The 20,242-nt window shown below is 34.9% G+C and overlaps 2 protein-coding genes across 9 annotated transcripts in view; one reads left to right on the top strand and one right to left on the bottom strand.

Annotated features, from left to right (window-relative positions):
- The window catches only part of LOC123715508, a 32,601-nt gene extending 24,174 nt beyond the window's left edge, over positions 1 to 8,427 (top strand). For 3 of the 5 annotated variants that reach the window (XM_045670540.1, XM_045670537.1, XM_045670539.1), the window contains 7 exons: positions 154 to 257; positions 765 to 853; positions 1,688 to 1,818; positions 2,460 to 2,561; positions 3,280 to 3,321; positions 6,241 to 7,446; positions 7,985 to 8,427. In XM_045670540.1, the coding sequence (XP_045526496.1) occupies positions 187 to 257; positions 765 to 853; positions 1,688 to 1,818; positions 2,460 to 2,561; positions 3,280 to 3,321; positions 6,241 to 7,446; positions 7,985 to 8,146 (1,803 nt within the window). In that variant the 5' untranslated portion in view covers positions 154 to 186 and the 3' untranslated portion in view covers positions 8,147 to 8,427. Of the gene's footprint in view, positions 1 to 153; positions 258 to 764; positions 854 to 1,687; positions 1,819 to 2,459; positions 2,562 to 3,279; positions 3,322 to 6,240; positions 7,447 to 7,984 lie in introns of those variants that run through there. The other 2 variants (XM_045670538.1, XM_045670541.1) reach the window with 2 other exon arrangements.
- Positions 8,428 to 8,484: 57 nt separating this feature from the next.
- LOC123715506 (rho GTPase-activating protein 190) overlaps positions 8,485 to 20,242 on the bottom strand; it is a 30,384-nt gene continuing 18,626 nt past the window's right edge. The window contains exons 25-39 of one of the 4 annotated variants that reach the window (XM_045670533.1): positions 20,052 to 20,096; positions 18,637 to 18,746; positions 18,281 to 18,376; positions 17,784 to 17,882; positions 17,525 to 17,615; positions 16,283 to 16,394; positions 15,959 to 16,071; positions 15,277 to 15,398; positions 14,922 to 15,029; positions 14,429 to 14,503; positions 13,925 to 14,060; positions 13,579 to 13,710; positions 12,153 to 12,291; positions 11,373 to 11,580; positions 8,485 to 11,146 (exon numbers count right to left, since the gene is read on the bottom strand). In XM_045670533.1, coding sequence (XP_045526489.1) covers positions 11,382 to 11,580; positions 12,153 to 12,291; positions 13,579 to 13,710; positions 13,925 to 14,060; positions 14,429 to 14,503; positions 14,922 to 15,029; positions 15,277 to 15,398; positions 15,959 to 16,071; positions 16,283 to 16,394; positions 17,525 to 17,615; positions 17,784 to 17,882; positions 18,281 to 18,376; positions 18,637 to 18,746; positions 20,052 to 20,096 — 1,577 coding nt within the window. In that variant the 3' untranslated portion in view covers positions 8,485 to 11,146; positions 11,373 to 11,381. The remainder of the gene's footprint in view (positions 11,147 to 11,372; positions 11,581 to 12,152; positions 12,292 to 13,578; positions 13,711 to 13,924; positions 14,061 to 14,428; positions 14,504 to 14,921; positions 15,030 to 15,276; positions 15,399 to 15,958; positions 16,072 to 16,282; positions 16,395 to 17,524; positions 17,616 to 17,783; positions 17,883 to 18,280; positions 18,377 to 18,636; positions 18,747 to 20,051; positions 20,097 to 20,242) is intronic. The other 3 variants (XM_045670534.1, XM_045670536.1, XM_045670535.1) reach the window with 3 other exon arrangements.

Below are 20,242 nucleotides of genomic sequence, written 5' to 3'. Positions count from 1 at the left end.
TAAATATATGCTGCCTGGTGATTTACTAAATGTGTCAACAAATTATTTTGCTATATACCTACTCGTTATAATTGAAAATGGAGTGTTGTGTTTCCCCGTGATTCACTAGTTCCATTAAATTCGGTCATTTAGTATTCCATTTCTCATCTCCAGGTATTAGTTGACGCATGGCGAGAAAACAGCACCATGTCGGGCATGACGGGAGCGAGCATGCTGCGTACGCGCCGAAAGGATGTCAACGTCAAGCCGAATCGGAAGTAAGTTATACTAGAGCCATGCTTTCCAGGTTTGTTTTTAAAATTGGAACATTTCACGGAAGGCGATTCTGAGAGCATGTCTCTTTCTTTTGGACTCTTAGGCCTGATCAAAGGCTTATTTTTCCCTTACTGCAGATGATACCTGTAGTATATATTGAACGTGGCTCTGGTATTAGTAGCATCACTGTACTCACTAGTAATTATGAGTTAATATTGGTTCAATGAAAAAAATCTAGTGTTGCATGCTATAATACTTAATTTTTTTAAAAATGAGGGTATCTTAGCTGACTTAAAATAAATATTTATTAACACTCACACTAAACATTAGTAATGAAAGATAAAAAGATAGTGTTAATTTGCCCTCACTTGATACGCTCACAATGGATACTCAGGCAAGCCTTTTGACCACAGAACTCATTTTCAGTAAGGATATGTTCCTATCCCCATGGATAGGAACTCACAGATAGAGAAGGAATATAGGTTTATAGGGTATTAATACAATTTCAGATTGGACCGCAAGTCGTCTCGGGGTATGCTCTACGAGAACGAAGAGCTACGGTTACGGACAATCAATATCAATGCAGAAATTGAAAGAGGTCAGTTGATTAAAAATATTCTTTCTGGACTGTCCTAGAAAAGCTTATCTGGTAGAGATGTCTATATAGAAATGTATTATAGCAGAACGGTATATACACAGTGTAATATCCGCCTCCATTACGCTACTGCGTTATGGCTCTTCTCTCTAAATATATAGAAGAAGACCCAAAAGGACTCAAGGATTTTAAGGCTCAGGACGCTTAGCTGGAGTTATTTTAGGTTAGCTCCCACACCGATGTGTAGAGGCTGTAGAGTCTAAAGGTAAGACACTTGCGGTCTGTTTGGACATTGCGAAAGCCTTCGATCGGGTTTAGCACAAGGCGCTTCCCTCAATACTTCCGCCTTATGAACTACCCGAGAAATTACGCGAATGGATCTCAAGTCTTTTAGTACATAGGAACATCAAGGTTGACGGTGCTTCTTCTGGCTTATAACCCTTGAATAATGGAGTTCCCCAAGGTTGTGTACTTTTCCATCACTGTTTCTACTTTCTCCTGCATATTAATGATATATTGCAGTCAAGCAACGTTTGCCTTATATTTAAAAGCTTAAGTGCTACTGAGACTACTGAGACCACACCTATACACCGCTACTAAATTACAAAAGTAAGTTACACAATTATTAGCTAGTATTTTATAGACTAGTCTTTAAATCAATATTTATTATTCTATGTTACAGTATAAATTAATTAACTTAAATAGGTCAGGTTACAGTCAAAATAAACTAATAAGTTACAGAACCGGTAAACGCATCTGCATCTGGATATATTGCGTCCTTTAAACTGAGACATCAAATACTCCTTATAGACATTAATATTTCTCATTTGTGCTCAGGTCAGTCAGATATAAAGAAGCTGAAGCGAGAGAATGAGCAACTGAAGAGGGAGATATCGGCACTCCGCTACGAGTATGACCGGCTGGACCGGATGCTGCGCGAGCGACGTTCATCGCCAGAACACTCGGACGTACGTTATTGTTTTCTATTGATATAATCCATTGACTCTATCAACGGGCTTGTCAGAAAATGTTTCGTACAATGGTCGTAACTCGTAACTGTCGTGGTTTTTATACGCTGTTGTTTTATACATGTCAAATGGTGTCAAAACTGGTAGAGCTATAGGAGTCAAGTAGCGGTAGTCATATTTTATATGGCATCGATAAATGTTATTTTTTTATGCAAACGCGACATTGGCAAACACAATTATACCGATTCATTCGGCTCTGAACTTACCTCATTCCGAAAGATGAGATACTTAGCACTTATGTAGCTTTTCAAACTTATTAAGACTTCAATTAAGAAAACACTTTTTTAAACGGATTGAAGCTATGTATTACTATGTTTAATTTTAAAATTTTCTGACGTTTCGCGTGCTTTGTTTGTGCGTGGTCAAGGTAAGGTGGTTTACGCACGCTGTAAAGTACGCGAAATGTCGGAAAAATTTAAATTTTAAATTATGTAAATAATTATACGTTTATAATAATAATACATAGCTTCAATACGTTTAAAAAAGTGTTTTCTTGGTGTGTAAAAGCTATGTTAACAAAAAAAATACTAAGACTTCAAATAGCCAATATTATGTAAGTAAGTGACAGTATGGTGTGGCAGGACAGCGCGTCGATGTGCGGCGCGTGCGCAGAATGCAGCGACCCGCGTGTCGCCTTCCACGACCTCACTGTTGTACCCGAGGAAGGCGAACAGGAGAACAAGGTGATACATCATATAATTTACTTAAATCAAATACATTAAATGAGGCTTAATGTAAAACCCACGACTACGTATTAGGTAAAAGTGTTACTTTTATACAGTTTTATTAACACTATGCAAAGGCTTTATAGGATTAATCGCGATAATTTGTTTGACAAAGTTTGTTTCTGAAATATCTTAAATTACTAGTATCGTATAATTTTTTTTAGAAAATATTTTTTTATAAGATAATTAAGATTGTGTTGTATGTAAATAATTTCTTTAAATATTATTATATTACGACACATACGTGCACGAAATTTCAACAATTGTTAGAATTCGTAACTTAGTCACCGTTAAAACCTTTTTAGTTATCTTGTTTTGAACATTCAAAATTTTATTCTTAAAGATTATAAAATTAATGGGATTCAATAAACGAACAAGGTTCCTGAAAGTCGAAAGAAATTCGATACATGCAATAAATACGTTTAAAAAATCATTTTTTCATATGTAGGTATCACTTCAACCAAAGATATTTAAAACTTCTAATACTACAGAAATTTAATTTTACTTGCCTAAAAATTGATCTTTATTTGGAACACTTATATTTTAGACTTTAAATACACGATATTAAATAAATATTAGTACTATATAATATGCGATAGTAGAATTTTAATACTAATTTTGATTATAAGTTATGAAATATAAATCAACGATACTAATACAATCTTACGTTTAACAGCCAAAAACAAAATCGGTGAAACTAAAAAAGAAAAAGAGCAAGGTATTATTATTATTATTTCGCATGAAGCAAGTATTCAGTGTTTTGGAGTGAAGTGTTTTAGAAATCATTTTTAAATCGATCAAATCCATCCACACGAGTGTAACTTTAGGAATTCTGTATTAATGTAATACCATAAACTTCAGTTAGATTTCACTAGGAAAAAAGAAAAGCGATCTTGCAAAGGTTGGCGATCATCATCATAGTTTAATTTGGGATGCCGGGCTTCCAGACAATGACTTGGTGTTTTAGCTAAAGCATTTTATAAGGTTTTCCAAGGAAGTGGATCTGCGGTCAGGTCTCCTTCTACCGGACAATTTTCCTCGTATGATTAGTTCAAGGAGCCTGTATTTTTTACTGTTACGTAAAAAGTGTCTCAAGTTTCCTATTCTTAACCGTCATAGGCAATTCTTTGTTCGTCTACCTTCTGTTCAGTACGTGAATTACGTATGCCGTCTGTCCTAAATGTTTTAAGCATACATCCCCAGATCTCTATTTCGAAAGAGATCGAAATCCAGATGTCGAAGGTTTTTGGCCATAGTCTTTTTCCGCATCCACGATTTTACTCCGTAGAGCAGCACAGAACATTTAGGTGCTTGTCACAAAGTACTTTTTTTGTATTATAAAGGCCTACGGAAAACTAATAACTATATTAAATTAACTGTCAACATTTTACGGTACTTTTACAACCAATTCTAGAAATAGATGCATCAGTCAATGAGATTATTTCTATAATACCTCGTGATCATGTTTTCGTTTCTTTGTACTCTCTATATTGTTATTTCAAATGAAATTAAGAAATAATATTGTCTATGGTATTTATAAGATGTTGTAAATACATATAAAAAAAAGAAAACAAAATGCCAATCTCTCCTACGTAAATTTGCGTTTTATTGATATCAGAATATCAATAAATGAGATAAGAAGAAACGATAATAAAAATCGTATAAATCCCACAAAATTTAGCTCCGTAGCCATAAAAATATAAAACCGAGTTTAAACAAATATAGTAGGTATATACTTTTACTACGATAGTACGGTACGAGTTAAGAATATCTATATGATAATTGTTCATGTGTTTACGAAAATAAATATCTATGCTAATGAAAACTGTAGAGTTGAGTCGGAACCGACTCAATGGTTTTATAATGGACAGACAAAATTACGCTTAGAGTATGGGGCTATGTATATAAAACTTTATTGTAAGCATAATGAAACTTGTACCTTAACTTAATTAATAGTGAAATCTCATTCATTATTGTTTTATTACAACTTTGTAAACGCATTTTACGAGAGGTATCTTATGATTCAAAGTCGTCAAAGCTTGATTCATACTTCTATTTTCGCGTTAAGAAGCTTGAAATCGGCTAATTATATGTATTTAGCGAATTCAAAGTACTCTAATTTGATAACAGAGAAAAGATTTAGCTTTGGAAATAAGTCAAGGTCGGGCAAGAGTTATAAGAAAACTCCACTAGGGCTGACTCGTTGCAGAATTTATTCAATATTACACATTTATATTTTTTTATTCGCGTAATTGCTTCGGTGAAAAACCATATCATATTTTAGTAAAATATTCTAGATAGTTTGCATGTATGAAACTTTAAGGTTTTTTTAATTTAGAATAGTTTGAATGTGAATTTAAGTAGCGATTTTTATTCTAATATTAAATTGTATTTATTGACTACTGTTGTCTTGTCTAGGAAGATCGACAAATTGTAACTCATTACTTAAACGTTTGTTTATAAAATGACAGGAACATCATGGATTTTAATGTGAGGTATCTTAATTCTTTTAAACTACTTGCGGGCTCTTCCAGCTTTTGGTCTAACATTTCTAGACTAGATATTGACAACCCTATAGTGCCGAATGTGAAGGATTTATAAATAAACTCAGTTGTGTGGTGAACCGACGTTGTGACGGACGTACGTGCAAATGGTTTTCGGATATAATGGTGGTTGGTTCTTTATTACGTTTTTTGCATGTTTTAAGATCACTCTAACAAATGTGTCAATAATACATAGGTGCAATTAAGTAAAGAATATTCGATAATAACCCATTTATAAATCTAATAGTAAAACACGTTTTGTTGTTTTATTACTTTCGGGCGAAATATTATTTTAATTTAAGAAGTGGTCTAATTGTTGCTGTTCCTCTGAATTGACTTTTCAATTACTAAAGCTTCAATCATAAATCGTTGCTGAACGAATGTTTTCTTGAACGATGTTCCTTTTCTCGCATTAACAAGATCTGTCATATTATTTGTGAGGACTGATTATCAAACATTAATGCGTTGCGTGGCGAGTTAAATTAATGTACATTCCGTATATAAAACTATTTAATATTCACACTGATTACTTTCGGAAGTGTGACGCATGTGTCGTCCTCACATCACAATAACTGTCTACGTGACATACCCGAGGTGAGTTCACCTTTTATTTCTGACCATGGAGACCATGGAACAGCTGCTTCGACCACATTAGTATCAAACTACGGAGTAACAACATAATGCCCATTTCAAACATATTCAAGTTCAAAACGGTTTAGCGAAAAAATTATATTGGAAAGATTATATTTTGTCGTGATTCTATGTATGATATTCATAAAAATCTTCTGGTAAAATAATATTCGTTCGTGTACATTCCATTTCTACAATTATAAATTTCATCGAAGAAAATAATGAGGAATATATAATAGTCATATATAGTCCTTGAAAACTATATCTAACTTGTGTAACACCTAATAATATTAGCACATTATGAACGTGTGCATATTTCAAACAAACATCTCATTTTAAATACCACATTCCACTCAAATGCGCATAAGCACTATTTCTATTATTTATGAGCACTTGACTGTAAATAGCTTAAAACGTAACCGATTATATCCACATTTTATTTAATATTTTGTCAAACGTTTCAGAGCGGCAGTGGGACCCCGTGCATCTGTGAAGAATGTCAAAAGGAAACGAAAGGAAAATCCGATGAGGAGAAACAAATTGATAAAACAGACGAGAAGAGCAACGAGTTGAAAGAGCCGAGCGATGACGCTCCGGTCACGAAACAACCGACGCAATCTCAGAACAATATTATCGCTCAACCAAATACAGATGACAATGAAAACGAGCGAACAGTCGATGTACTAGTCCATGACGCACCGAATGTGCCGAGCTTCTTCCAATCCGCGACGTCACATCCCTGCCACATTACCGGCCCACCGCCTCCTGGTTTCGTGACCACACCATATCAGGCGCCTCGATTTCCCACTGGAGGGAACGTGGAGGACCTGTTAGGGGACGTCCAACATTCGCAAACCACAATACATACTACGTACATTCAACAAAATTCTGTATTCATGTGTAACACGCAGAAGATTCTACAGAACCACTGTTGCTGCCAGAGTCGCGACGAAGCTGCTAAACCGGAAGTGTGCCAAGAGCAACCTAAGTGCTACGTAACTGAAAAGAATATTGAGCTCACGTACGATTACCCGAGAACCACGCCCATTCCGAGCACACCCAGTCCCAAATCTAGCGATGATTTACAAACGACGACCACGGAAGTGGCCAGCACTGTGGTCTTTGTGGAGAGACGGATTCCTGTGAAGCCTAAAAAATTTGATTTCTTTTTCCGATCGCGGTCAGCGCCGGTCGGCGAGAACGAGGAACCCATTTACGCGACCGTCAACAAACTACCCAAGAGGTTACGGAGGATGGAGCTAGCTAATTTAGAAAAAGAAGTCGCCTACAAAACCGGAGAGGGTGAGTCCTCTTCTAGAACGGAAGTGACGCCGAAAACTGATTCAGAATCTCAAGCACAACCGCCGGACGACGACACGAGTCGCTCGGAACGTGAGAAGTCCACCGTACAACCGCGGCCCGAATCTCCAAAAGCGAAAAAACGGAAGCGGTTCTCGCTAACATTCAAAAAGAGGGAGAGAAAGAGGCGGGAGAAGAAAAAAGAAGTGAAGAACGGGACCAAGAACGGAGGACCCGTTCAGGTGGAGAGCGACAACGAGAGACTGATAGAAGAGCAGGAGCAGAAGCACAAGCATTGCGCGCGGCATCGCCCGCGGAATACCATGTCATCGTCGAGCTCGTGCCCGCGGTACAAGCGGGACAGCTATCAGGTACTGTACGTAGCCGGGCACTCACACGGTAGACACACGCTACACTCGCACTGGGCTTGCTTAGGGCCTAAATTCCACTTGCACTCCTTTATAAGGGTCCATATCACAAACAAAAGCAGTTCACTGCATTGAAATTTTAGGAATGAGCAAGCCTTATAGCGGAAGCCATAGTGAATACACTTTTGGTGTAATGAGGTCGATGGCAGCGGACCTGTATTAGACCACGTTTTGTGTTGTATTGTAATTTATGTATTTATTATATCAGCTTTTGACACACAGATCTTTTATTGTTACACCCCTCCTTTTCCCGTCCTTTGGGCAACGTGTGATTGCCCGGTAGTTTGTCGGTTATTGTAGTTCTGCTAGACAAATACGGTAGAGTTTTTAGCAAATATGCACCTCGTACATATTAACAAGCACTACAAATTTAAGGAAAAACACAATTTGCAGTCTCTAAGAACTCAACGTTGAAGATATCCTTTACAATACTTGAAATAAATGTGTGTCCCGACCTGTGCTTATGTTTTTTATTTTTCAGGAAATGACAACCTCGCACTCGGAGCACGAGCGTACAAACAGCATGTGTTCGTCGATGAACTCGCTGGGCTCAGCGTGCACGCACAAGTCAAGAAAGCTGTCAGCCGTGCCTCAGACCGACTCGATTCCTTGGTGCGGCTGTTGGGGGGCTGGTTGTGTGTGAACAGACAAACAACAGACGATTAGTGCTAATCTTCGAGGTCTTCCGACCTCCCTTTGGGAACCGCGTTCCCGTCTTCGGAGGTTTCTTGGAGCTGGAGATACCAGGGTTAATGTTCTTGCGGTGCATTTAGTAGATTAGTTCTAGAATGTGGGTAGTTTTGTTTTCCTACTATCAAATTTCTCATAGAAATGTTGTATGAATAGTTGAATAGTTGTATATAGTCTGCAATTTGAAGAACAGAAGTGTAAATGGAAGATGTGTTATAAATTATTTCGTTTGTATACTTTGTTTTAATTCTCAATTATCGGAACAAAATTTGAGGATAAATAAAAACCAAGTTAATTACATAGATGGTTATTTATTATAAAATATGACACATTCTTTTGAACTGTGTTAACAGTTGATTGAAACGCACATAGCAAAATGGTTTTCCGGCTCAGCTCACTGGTCACAAATGATTAAAAAAATATCAGCCTTAACCAAATATTCAATAAAATACTAGCAATTCATTTTCAAAGTACACGAATATAACTTCATTAAAATGTAAAACGTTCAAAATATTCAGTAACCAGTTAAGCACGAGCCGGCGAAGCGTACATTGATTCTACTACAGAACATTCGAGAACCTACAAAGAATTTTGGACATAAATAAACATCGCTAAAACCTCAATGGCACGTTAAGCCTTGCGCTGATAATAAATAAATAATATGCATCAATTAACAAAAACATGGCTCTTGCGGTGCTCTTACGCCGAATATTTCATAATAATATCACATTTATATTTCATTTTATTGTGAATCGATTTAGTCAACTTCGGAGAAAGAGCACCGTTTCGATCTAAAAATAAATAAATTACGCAAAAAAATAAATGAATGTACAATATTTACATCGCATATTTATATAGGATAGCTTAAGAAAAGGGGATTACTTTTTGAGATCCAAGAAGCGAAATTCGAACTTCAAACAATAGTAGGCTATATGTCTTTCCGATTCATATTTAAATATAAAAAAATCCCTCGCATCGTTTCCCCCTATTGGACATGATATATGCGTCCCTTTCGCACACACGTTTTACAATACACAAAAGCGAACGTGCGACAGGGACCGATAATATATTACGATAATTATTAAAAACTTATATGAATATGCCTTATCTTAGCTTAACGGAGACATCTATATAATATCTTAATGATAGTTACATTGATTTGTTTGGAGATTATATTTTAATATATAAAAAAATAAAAGCGTTTAAACGTAGCTACTCAAATATAACTTAAAATTTAAAAATAGAACTCCAATTCATTGCACGAGCTAATTCGTATAAAAAAAGTAATTCATCCACAAAAAGTTTTTCAAGACTCGAAAACCTAATCTTCTTTAGATTGTGTTTCAAGATTTTTTCCTTCCGATTCTCTGCCATTCAATGGGTATTGCAAATGACAGAATTTTAACATCTCAGGTTTCCTCAATCAATTCCAAAATTAGAATTTAATTTTCCTCACTTTCAAAGTTTGTTTTAAATAATTGACGAGTGCTATTTGCAATACCTCACATACAAACAGCTGAAAAATTAAACCGCTATAAAAGCTGCCACAAACTAATCTCAACATATTCAGTCTACAAAAATACCTTAGGCCATGTATAAAATTAAATAAGTTTCAATCAATTTAAATTTTCATTCTCTTTGGTGAACTGTGCCTTTCGAGGCCACCATAAAAACGAATAGAATAATTTTTGACTCGTAAAGGTTTGAGCTAGCAACTCTAATACTATATAATGGGTTACTGTGATGTAAATTGTGATAAAAGGTCAAATTACTTACTAACAATGCCGATTAGATTTATAATTAATTCCCTTATTAAATAGGGCAAGATTCAATTAACAAAACGTGGCAAAATTGTAAGGAACCATAGTAAAATTTCCCAATCAGGCAAGCCCATAAATATGGTAATCTTTACTAAAATTATAAAAAAATAAATAAAATTTATTTAAATAATATACAAAAAATGCAAAAGCAACGAATATCGATCAGACCATTTCGTGATTATATACTAGTTCATATAAACTACTACTTTTGCCGTATGTATAAAAACTAAAGGTAACGTATACGCGTATACCTTCCGTTTGTTACATACACGAACTCGGTAATAACGCCTGTAGGAAAAGTCTTCATATAAATATGAGAAATTTTCAATACAAACTCGTACTTCGAGACAATAATTTAATTACACTAAGCCTGTTCTCTAAAGAGACAGAATCACTCATTACACTTAATTTGCCTCAAAGCACGGCTCTTTTCCTAAATTTAACTTACTGATAACGATCAATCGACGCTAACGCAACGTAAACTTATATTGTAAGATCTGTAAGTTAAATATAGGAGCCTTATATTATTTCGACTGAACGGAATGTGCTTAAGTGATGTTACGTCGATTACACGAATAAATACGATACAAAATTCCCATTAAATACATATTTTGTGCAATTCTTAATACAAATGCTTTAAAATACTGTAACCAGTCCGTTCTCATATAAAACGTTTCGTTAAAAAAGCGCTGACATCAACAAGCCGCCTACAAAGCCGATATCACAGCATAACTATTATATAATTATAAAAAATACCCCTTGTTAAAACTTACCAGTATTAATAACATGTTTGTAAAACAATAACGGTTAAATGATTATCTATTTTAGACCAAAATTCGCCCAAAATAGAAAAAAAATCAGCTACAAATGAATAGAAGAAATGATAAAACATATCGTTGTAACATAATCTATACCATTCCCGTGTTATACAATAGTTATACCGTGTAATGATATGAGACTTGTAAAAAATATCGCGTACACAAATATTACTAGCATGGAACGATATAAAACTGTCCGCTGAACCCACGTGTTTCAAACGACTTTAACGCTTATAACGCACGGGTAATGTCGAAAATCACGTGACAATGACGTCACACGTCGTCCATCACAAATGCAACCTGCATTGTGGGTTCCTAGAAATAGTATATATATATATATATTTTTATTGTAATATAAAAGTTAATATACTTATGTCTATAAATTTAAGTTAGATAATTTCTACAAACATAGTCCATGCCAAAATTCATCGGAATAAGAAGAACCAAAATTCTAATAAACAATCACATACATTTCAAGAATTATCCAGTTTTCTTCCGATGCACCTTTAGTCTTGTTTGAAATGAATAAAAGTGTACTCACACACGTTCCTCAGACCATAACGAAGGCCTCTTGCCCCCTGAAGAGGAAGGGGTGCTGATCAATCATAGTCTGGACGATGTCCTCGAGATAAGGCCGGGTCATCTCGAACCGGCCCATGTCACTGAACTGAACTGGAAGGAGGGTCGGCCACCAGCATATCGCCAAGTTCTTGCTGTCCATTGAGTTCAGCTTCGAGTTATCTGCCACTCTGGAATATAAAAATATTATTTACTGTAGATGCAGGATTATGCATTCATTCCAGACTTTTTGACGTGATGACGTCTTGTAAATCGATGAACGACAGCTGCACTCACGACGCGTGACACATTGTCACGTTCCGACGGAGTTAATTTATCGAAAAAAAAATTTCAATTAACTCCGTTTTTTTAATATTATACAATATTAAAAAAAAATAAGTGATAGAAGTTCATTACAATTCATAAAAGTATGTAATTTTTCATCAATGTTTTCTTATGACAGATGACCAGACAAAGTATAAGGTCAGTTTACAGACAACCAAACTTGCTTTACATAGAAAAGGAGCTAAACGGATAGGATCGCCTCAAATTAAACTCACTGCGTTTTAAAAAAAGGCGGACTTGCTAAAAAATAATTTCAAAGAAGAATAAGAGAAGAAAGAGGAAAGAAAGAAGAAGTTAAGAAAAAAATGCTAACTTTTTCACGAAAGTTAAAAATTACAATGAAATCACGGATAGGATAAATGTTAACAACCTGATTCGATATTTTGGTTATATAAAGTTGAAAGTTAAAAAAACATACCTGGCAAAGTGATTTAGCAGATAATCCAAAGTGGCCCTGGCTGGCGCAGTAAGGGCCGAGTTGAGTAGCGCCCGCAAAGCCAACAAACGCCAACTGCGGTCCTTTAGTTCAACCCCACCCGCGATACAACCTCGCATTGCTGAAATTGACACATCAAATAGTAGACTAAGTCACTAATAGTAAGATTTAAAGACGCTGTATAGACTTAAATTCATCTTAAGTTTAGGGCATGCTCAATGAGGTACAATAACATATTTAACCATTTTGACAAAATAGATAAATAATACGGGAGAGGTTTTTTATTATGGCCATAGCTCACCGAGAAGCCGTGGCGTCGTGGCCGGCGACGTCGCCAACTAGTTCTTATTGAGATGTATACCGTCGTTACCAAGTGTACTCTAGTATGTAGTTTGCACGTGTTTGTATGCTCCGTAACTCACTCAGTCGCCAACCAGTTGCCGATATAAACTCAATAATTCATCAAATGATTTTGGTTACATCCTCAGATGAATGAACATTTTTCAGAATATTTACTCATACTTCATAGAGTTTGAGAAAAACACCGCTTAAGAAAACACTTTTTAAACGGATTGAAGCTATGTATTATTATTAAAAACTTATAATTATTTACAATTTTTTTTTCCGACGTTTCGCGTGCTTTTCAGCGTGTGTGGTCACGGTGACTGAAGGCAAAAGGTGTTAAATGTCAAAAGTATCACACCTGCAGAGAAAGTTGTGTTATCTGTATTTATTGCCCCGAAGTTGATATCGACTGTTTTCTTAATTTGTATAAGCTATGTTAACAAAAGACAATACTAAAACGCTGCTGGCTTTGGCTTCGGTTTGATACAAACGGATGCACCCATATATATATAACCGTGCAGTCATTTCCACGTCCATTTCTGACTGTCAAGACCGAACTGAATGCATTGGCGACGCGATCTGGAGACTCAGTCTGGCGAAGCAGGGGCGCCAGACGTAGCCATCGTAACGTCGTCATGGCATCTCGGTGAGGTATGGCCCTAAATGTCTAGTTTATATCTAAGGCCCGAAAGAATTTTAAATAAATAAGGCTGGCAAGCCTTGAAACTTCCTCATTAATTCAAATTAAATAATTATAATTGTACTGAAATAAAGTTCTCTTTCGTCTCTTTCTATCAAATTGTGTTCTCGCTGTGATGAAAAGAGACATACGACATTACTTTTTATCAAGCGAATGTTTTACTAAATTTTGAAAAGAGGCGATTAATATAAAAAGTGTTCCTTTTCCGATTAGTTCTAAGGCTTTCCTTATTAAGGAAAATTGTAAGCTAAGGCAGCATTAATATCTTAATTGTTGTAATTAATAATGACATACAATTGATACGAAACATTGCGAAATATGTTCTCCCTACCCCACCTGTATATCTAAAAAAAACTTTCTTACCAGCAATATCCTCTAACTGCGCCATACTAGCCTCGTCTAAGAGAGGCGGCAGTTTCTTGGAGAAGAAATCTTTGAGAGCCGTAGCAACCGCATTCACCGGAATGTCTAGAGCATCTAAATCTATGTTCGGATCTGAAAATTTACATGTTTTTTTTCTAAGCAAAATTGTCTAACATTTCGGACATAAATTAAATCCATCACACAATAATACATTTTTAGTTATCTTATACTATACATCACTATGTTGCATATATTTGTACTAGAAATATTAATTCAAAAGATACTAAGGATACTAAATAACGGATTAAATTATTAATTTATATATATTATATATTTAAAAACATACCCTCTCGGAATTTATTGAACAGCATATCGACATGTGCACGATTCCCAGGAACTCGATATAATCCTTCAGACGCAAGACCTTCTCTCTCTATGAACTGTACGCATTTCTCTACAAATAGAGGTACGCCGTGTGGACCCTGAAAATATTTATATATAAAATATAATCTAATATTTGTTCTCCATAAACTTTAAGTTATTTCGGTATATTAAGGCCCATATAAAACATCGCTATGAGATAGATCTAGTTTCAAGAGCTGCCAACAATTTTATTATTTTTATGTAATTAGATTCATCTGGATCAGAAGGCTCGCAGGTGCTTTGCGGGCCTTTTAAGACGTGGTACCCTCTTTTTAGGGCGCTAAGCCGAATTGGTTCAGATATACTTCAGTGGAATACGTGTACGAAGGTTAACATGTTTGACAGCGCTCAATACGAGATTGTGACTTCAGATACATTTTAAAATTGCATTCTTTATAGTGGATTATCATAGATAAAAGCCACTCACTTGTGGACCCCAATTTTGTGCGGACACCGTACTGGCTGCTTGTGCTGCATTCTTTTTATCTTTCTTTGATAGCTCCTATAAACAATATTTTTTTTATATGTACCTAATGATTAAGAGTAAACATAACTCATAAATGTATTAGTTATTTTTATTAATATAAAAATTACATTTGAAATTTGAAAATTATTATAATAGTTTGATATATATCATATATATCAAACTATTATAATAATTTATATATATATATATATATATATATATATATATATATATTATTGTCACAGATAAAGCTCAGCTAAAAGACAAGTCCTACTTGTTAATAAAATGTATTTTTGAATTTTTTTTATATAAAATGGGGGGGTAAACGAGCCTGCGGAACGCCCAAAAAGGGCGGTCATCGCAGCCCATAGACACCTATTTTTAGTGGGTACATTGCCGGCCTTTGAGGGTGGAGTACGCTCGAATTTTGAATTTTGTTAGTTAAAAAGTTCACCTTATGTCTCCTATCATGTTTGTTGAAGGCTGATGGCCTCCTTCGTGAGTCCGCCGCACTTGACGACGAGTTGTCTTGCGCAGACGACGGATATTCACCGGCTAATATCTATACAAAAATCATTTAAATAAAGCCTGCGTAAATTAAATCCATACAAATAAGGGGAATGAAGTTATGCTAGATTTTGTTTTCCTAATAAATTATATTACAAAGCTCCTTGAAAACTTCAAGATGTCTACTTATATTTACTTCTATTATGAAATGGTTATGCTACTGGTGCTCAGAATCTAGTTTTAAGCCTTGTCATAACTATATATACTTTGGGTTTAAATATTTTAATATGAATAATAATTACCGTTTTATTGATAAAGGGAATCTTAAAGATTACCTTATGCGTTGGCTCGTGGTGCGGGGGTGGTGGCAAAGGTCGAGGCCTTCGAGACTCACCGTCAGAACTACCCTCACTCGACTCACTCGCTGGAAAATACAATATAAATTTACATACCAAACACTCTCGGTGAATAAAGTGTAAATACATACGGAAGAAATGGTCACGTGATTTTTTAAATTAATATTAAGAATGATCGCATTTCATGTCATTCCAAATATTCAATAATTTATATTCTTTTAGGTAATTTTACAACAGATGTTTAAGTTTATTTAGCAAGAGTAAATTGAAATATGATTTTCATGACTTTATATAAGATTTTTTCAAAATACTATATGCTTTTTTTTTAAGAACGAAGAGCAAACGGGCGTGAGGCAACTAATGTTATGTGATACCACCGCCCATGGACATTCTTAATAACCAAGAGGTCGCGAATGCGTTGGCGGCCTTTTAAAAATTAGAACGATCTTTTCTTGAAGGACCTTAAGTCGAATTACTTCATAAATACTTCAGTGGGTTCCACATAATGGTGGTGCGCCGCAAAAACTGCCTAAATAACGCTTAGCTGTGGAAGGGCGAACAGGCAGAACATGAAATTCCACCCCTATCACCTCGACGTCCGACGAAGAAACAATAATGTTAGACTTACCTTTATCCTCTTGCGTTCTCGCACGATAGCCGGTGGGAAGTTCTGGCGGTCCCACGAACATACCTAACTTTGGCACTCGAGGACTTTGAACCGCAACTAAATTGCCTAGAGACCTGAAAAGTTTAAAATGATGCCTGTTATATGTATATACTGAGTTTAACAGAATTAAACATAAGATAATTATCAAAACTTAATTTATATTTCCAAATAAATGTAAGAAGTTATTTATAATTTTATCCACAATAATATTACGCTTAATTTAGTAAATAATTGCTATATAAAATAAGTTGGATTAAGAAAGAAGATAATAAGGTAAATAATTACCGTTTCTTATAGTGGCGAGGTGCATGGTGTGCGTTGTGACGTCTGCGTGCGTGTACGCGCGCAGCTCCACCCGATGCCTCGCTCGATCCCGAGCTGTCCGTCTCTGAAAACGCTGGAAAGAAAGCAAAATATATAATTTTATTTATATTAAATTCCTCAACATCAATAAAATAATAATAAATACGAAACTTACAAGTGTAATTTTACAAATCTACGAATATTGAATTGTATATTGCATAAAATAATTAAAATCAAGTGATATACAGAATATTGTATCATTTTTATTGGGACCAAGATAACAATATTTACGTGTGTACCACATAGACTACTATATTCGCTGGAACTTTATGTCAACACTATCATTTGTCAATAAATTATCTATGGATAGAACAATTTTATTATCATATTTGGGATAGATTAGAGAAAATTAGAATTACTTGCCTCTAAAAATCACGTGCGCCTGTTTTTAATATTGTTACGAGCTAGGGGATCGGATAGAAAATGCCGTAGATTTCTTCAAGGGTTTATTTCTTGAAAAATCAATTAGGAATTTATGGGCACAAATTAATTGCAGAGATGCACTAATAACACACAAAAACACAGTCACTAATTACTTCACGTATGCACACAGTACTTTATCACTTTATCGCTTCGGTGTTTCTCTCCTGTTATCGCATTCCAAACTAAAGGTAACTAGTCGCGTTTCGGCTCGCTTATATATCCCTGGGAATAATTCTAAACAATATTAGAGAACTTTCTAGGCGGGCTTGCTACTGAGTAGCGATTGCACAATTCTAGAACGTCCGCACTCTTTGTCTCTTTCGCACGTTGCTCCGTCCTTGTCGTACGGCGTTCTAGAGTGCTCAGTCTAGTTTCGAGAAAGTTCTGATCTTCTCTCTCTCTCTCTCGTATCATTTCGTCCTTGTCTCACACCTAGAAAGTTTGGTCTAGAATATTCCTTCATCAAAGGTATACCTAGGCCTGAAAACGGGTCCCCTGAAAACTGCACCACTCTACTACACATGTTCTGAAACCGACTGAAAAAAGGTTTCAGCTTCCTGAAAACTAGGGTAACATTATGGAAATTACAATTTTCTAATATGTGATTGACCCTCTCCTGAAACGGTCAGAAATCATATTACAGCCTGCTGAAAAGTTCTCTAACTAGTGGAAAAATCTAGAAACATTGAAGTCGACCCGTCTTCGTAACAATATGTTTAAATGTAATACAAAAGAACTTACATGGTTGATGCATAGGAGCCTTCTCATGTCTTCTGTGCCTCCTTAAGCGGGTCATAGACGGAGCTTCCATATATTCGTTGGTTTCTTTTATCTGTAAATTATCATCTTTACTTCACACTCTGTTATTATTAACTGTAATACAATGAATATGCATGAAAGCTGTGTATGAAAAACGTAGATACAGTTTTGCCTTGAAAGAATTAGAAATCAACCGCCTAAAGGGCTCTTTGGCTCAGTTTCAGACAGTGAAAATGTCTACCTGTGCATATTGAGCATCAAGTTCAGTCTCGGAGCTGACACCTGACGGGTGATGGTGATGCGCTGATTGTTGACCGTGAGACCATCCTGATCTCTGAGACTAGAGAAATAAATTTATTTCAGAATTTCATAGACAGAAAACAAATTAAGAAAAATGTATGGCAGTGTTAAGTTGCTGGAACAATTATAAATACTTTTTGAAGCCAAAATAAACTCAGGTTCATTAACGAAAATTAACATTTTTTAGCTGTGAAACATCGGAATAACGTAACTATGTTTGTTTGGGCATAGCCCAGTACTTCCAGCTTTCAAGATATTAGTTTGTTCATGCTAGCTAGAGTATAACTGAGTAGTAACATAGAGTATAATTATATATAACTGAAATAAAATCTTATTTCAACGTTAAATTTGATTTCCTTTTGAAGAATTAGAAGTTTATTGCAAAGTGAAGCGTGATGAAGTAAACAATATATTTAAATATTAAGTGAGATTTCTCACCTTTCTACTCTCTCTAGGCGGTGCTGGGCCGATAGTGATGTGCTGCAACGCGTCACTAACCATTGTGTAGTTGTTCATATCTAATTTACCCGGTTGCTGGAATTATTAATAAAGATATCTAAGTTATTTAACATAAACTTTGTAAAATAATGAAAAAAAAATAACTACAGTAATTTTATAGAAAAGTTATATTTTTGTGTCTTTAAGGCAAATCATAACAGCTAAGCTATAAACAAAATAAATTATCAACATACCTGATACCTGTAATTCAGAATTAACACACAAAAAAATTACTTTCCTGCCATCAAGGTTAAAAGTTAATTAACTTTTTAATTACACAAGGCGTGTTCTCATACCTTTAAAGTTTGTGAATGTCTCGGTCTGTGCGGCGGTGGGTGTGGTCGCGCCCTTCCCGTAGTAAATGCACGCGGCCCATAACCTGCTGGCTGCCAAAGCCCTCCTCCATCTATGAAAATGGAATTAACTCCTACTTATTTTTGCAATTTATTACAATGTGTAATATATATTATGCAATAAAAACTATAAAAGTAATAAGAACGAGAATATACGCTGGAACCGGTATTCTAGAGATTCGATACCACGCACTAATAAGATTTCGTATTCGGATTTGTGACGAAGCTCTTAAATTGATGAAAACAATCGTTAAGCATTTTTGCAGAATTTTTCGTAACGGATCAATTGTTTACACGTACGCGTGTTGACGTGTTTGGATAAGTGTCGTTCATTAATCACCTAATTAAGAAGTAATATTTTTATAGGTAAATCTTGGTTTAGTTAAAGAATTTTCCATTAACTTTCATTAACTTAACTAGTAGTAGAAATATAAGTCTTGATCCGCCCAAAAATATTTACTTAATATCTATTTCTTACAGTTGTTTTAGTAACAATTATTATTACTTTTTATTTTTTTATTTACTTTAGGTAGGTCGGTACTTAGGTAGGTACTTTTACAGACCAGATAATTTGAGCCAGGGCTAGTTAGAACCACACACACATTTCACACTCAAAATTAACCTTATTCCTTAAAAAAAATTGTTGTTATTTTTTATTATTATTACTTTGTGTATTTCATTAGAAGATGTTAAGTTTATGTTTATGTTGAAGTAGTCAGAGGCTTGAGTTTTTGATAATTATCTATAGATGATAATATTATTGGATGTACCTTTAAATGATGGACAATACCTTGAATTGTATTTTCTGCTATAATACGATTTAAAATACGCTACATCATGCATGGCAACTATTTCCTAAATGAATTAACAAATTGAGATTTCTTTAATATTAAAATCACATAGTATTGCAAAATTAACTATTATCTACTAAAAATCTGCCTGTGCCTGATCTACATAAAAATCATGCAAACTATAATTTTACTACAGCACTTCAAAGATTATTAATTATTATTATTAATTATCTAATAATATACCTAATTCATAATAATTTCCTCTTACAATAAAAATCTATAAATAATTCATGCAACGTCTTTAAATGTGCAAAAAATACTGCGTGAAAATATAAAAATTACCAACAGAGCTATACCATGACTTGCTTAACAGTTTCGTTTTATTATTACTTTGAATTTTGAGACAAAATTGTTTTTAGGTGTATTACAGTATACATTATGATTCTTGTTTTAATAATCATGGTACTGAACTGAGGTGCGAATAAACCTAAGACAAAACGAACTATCTACACAAGATTGAACCTTCCCTTCATACAAATAAAGTAAACAATTGCGTCATGCAATCACCTGACTCGTGGGTGCTGAGAGAATCCTCCGAACAGTTGAGATCCGCTGCGTTATAACAATTCTTTTAGTTATAAAACTCCGTAATGGGCAAACTTTTAAACCCAGCGAAATAAGATATAATATGTTTAATAACTTTAATATCATTTTATTTGTCTTAAAACTTGTATTGTAACAATCACATTGGATAAAAC

The sequence above is a fragment of the Pieris brassicae genome, chromosome 10 (assembly GCF_905147105.1).
Source record: "Pieris brassicae chromosome 10, ilPieBrab1.1, whole genome shotgun sequence".
Classification (NCBI taxonomy): Eukaryota; Metazoa; Arthropoda; class Insecta; order Lepidoptera; family Pieridae; genus Pieris; species Pieris brassicae.
This window is presented reverse-complemented; position numbering and strand designations above follow the sequence as displayed.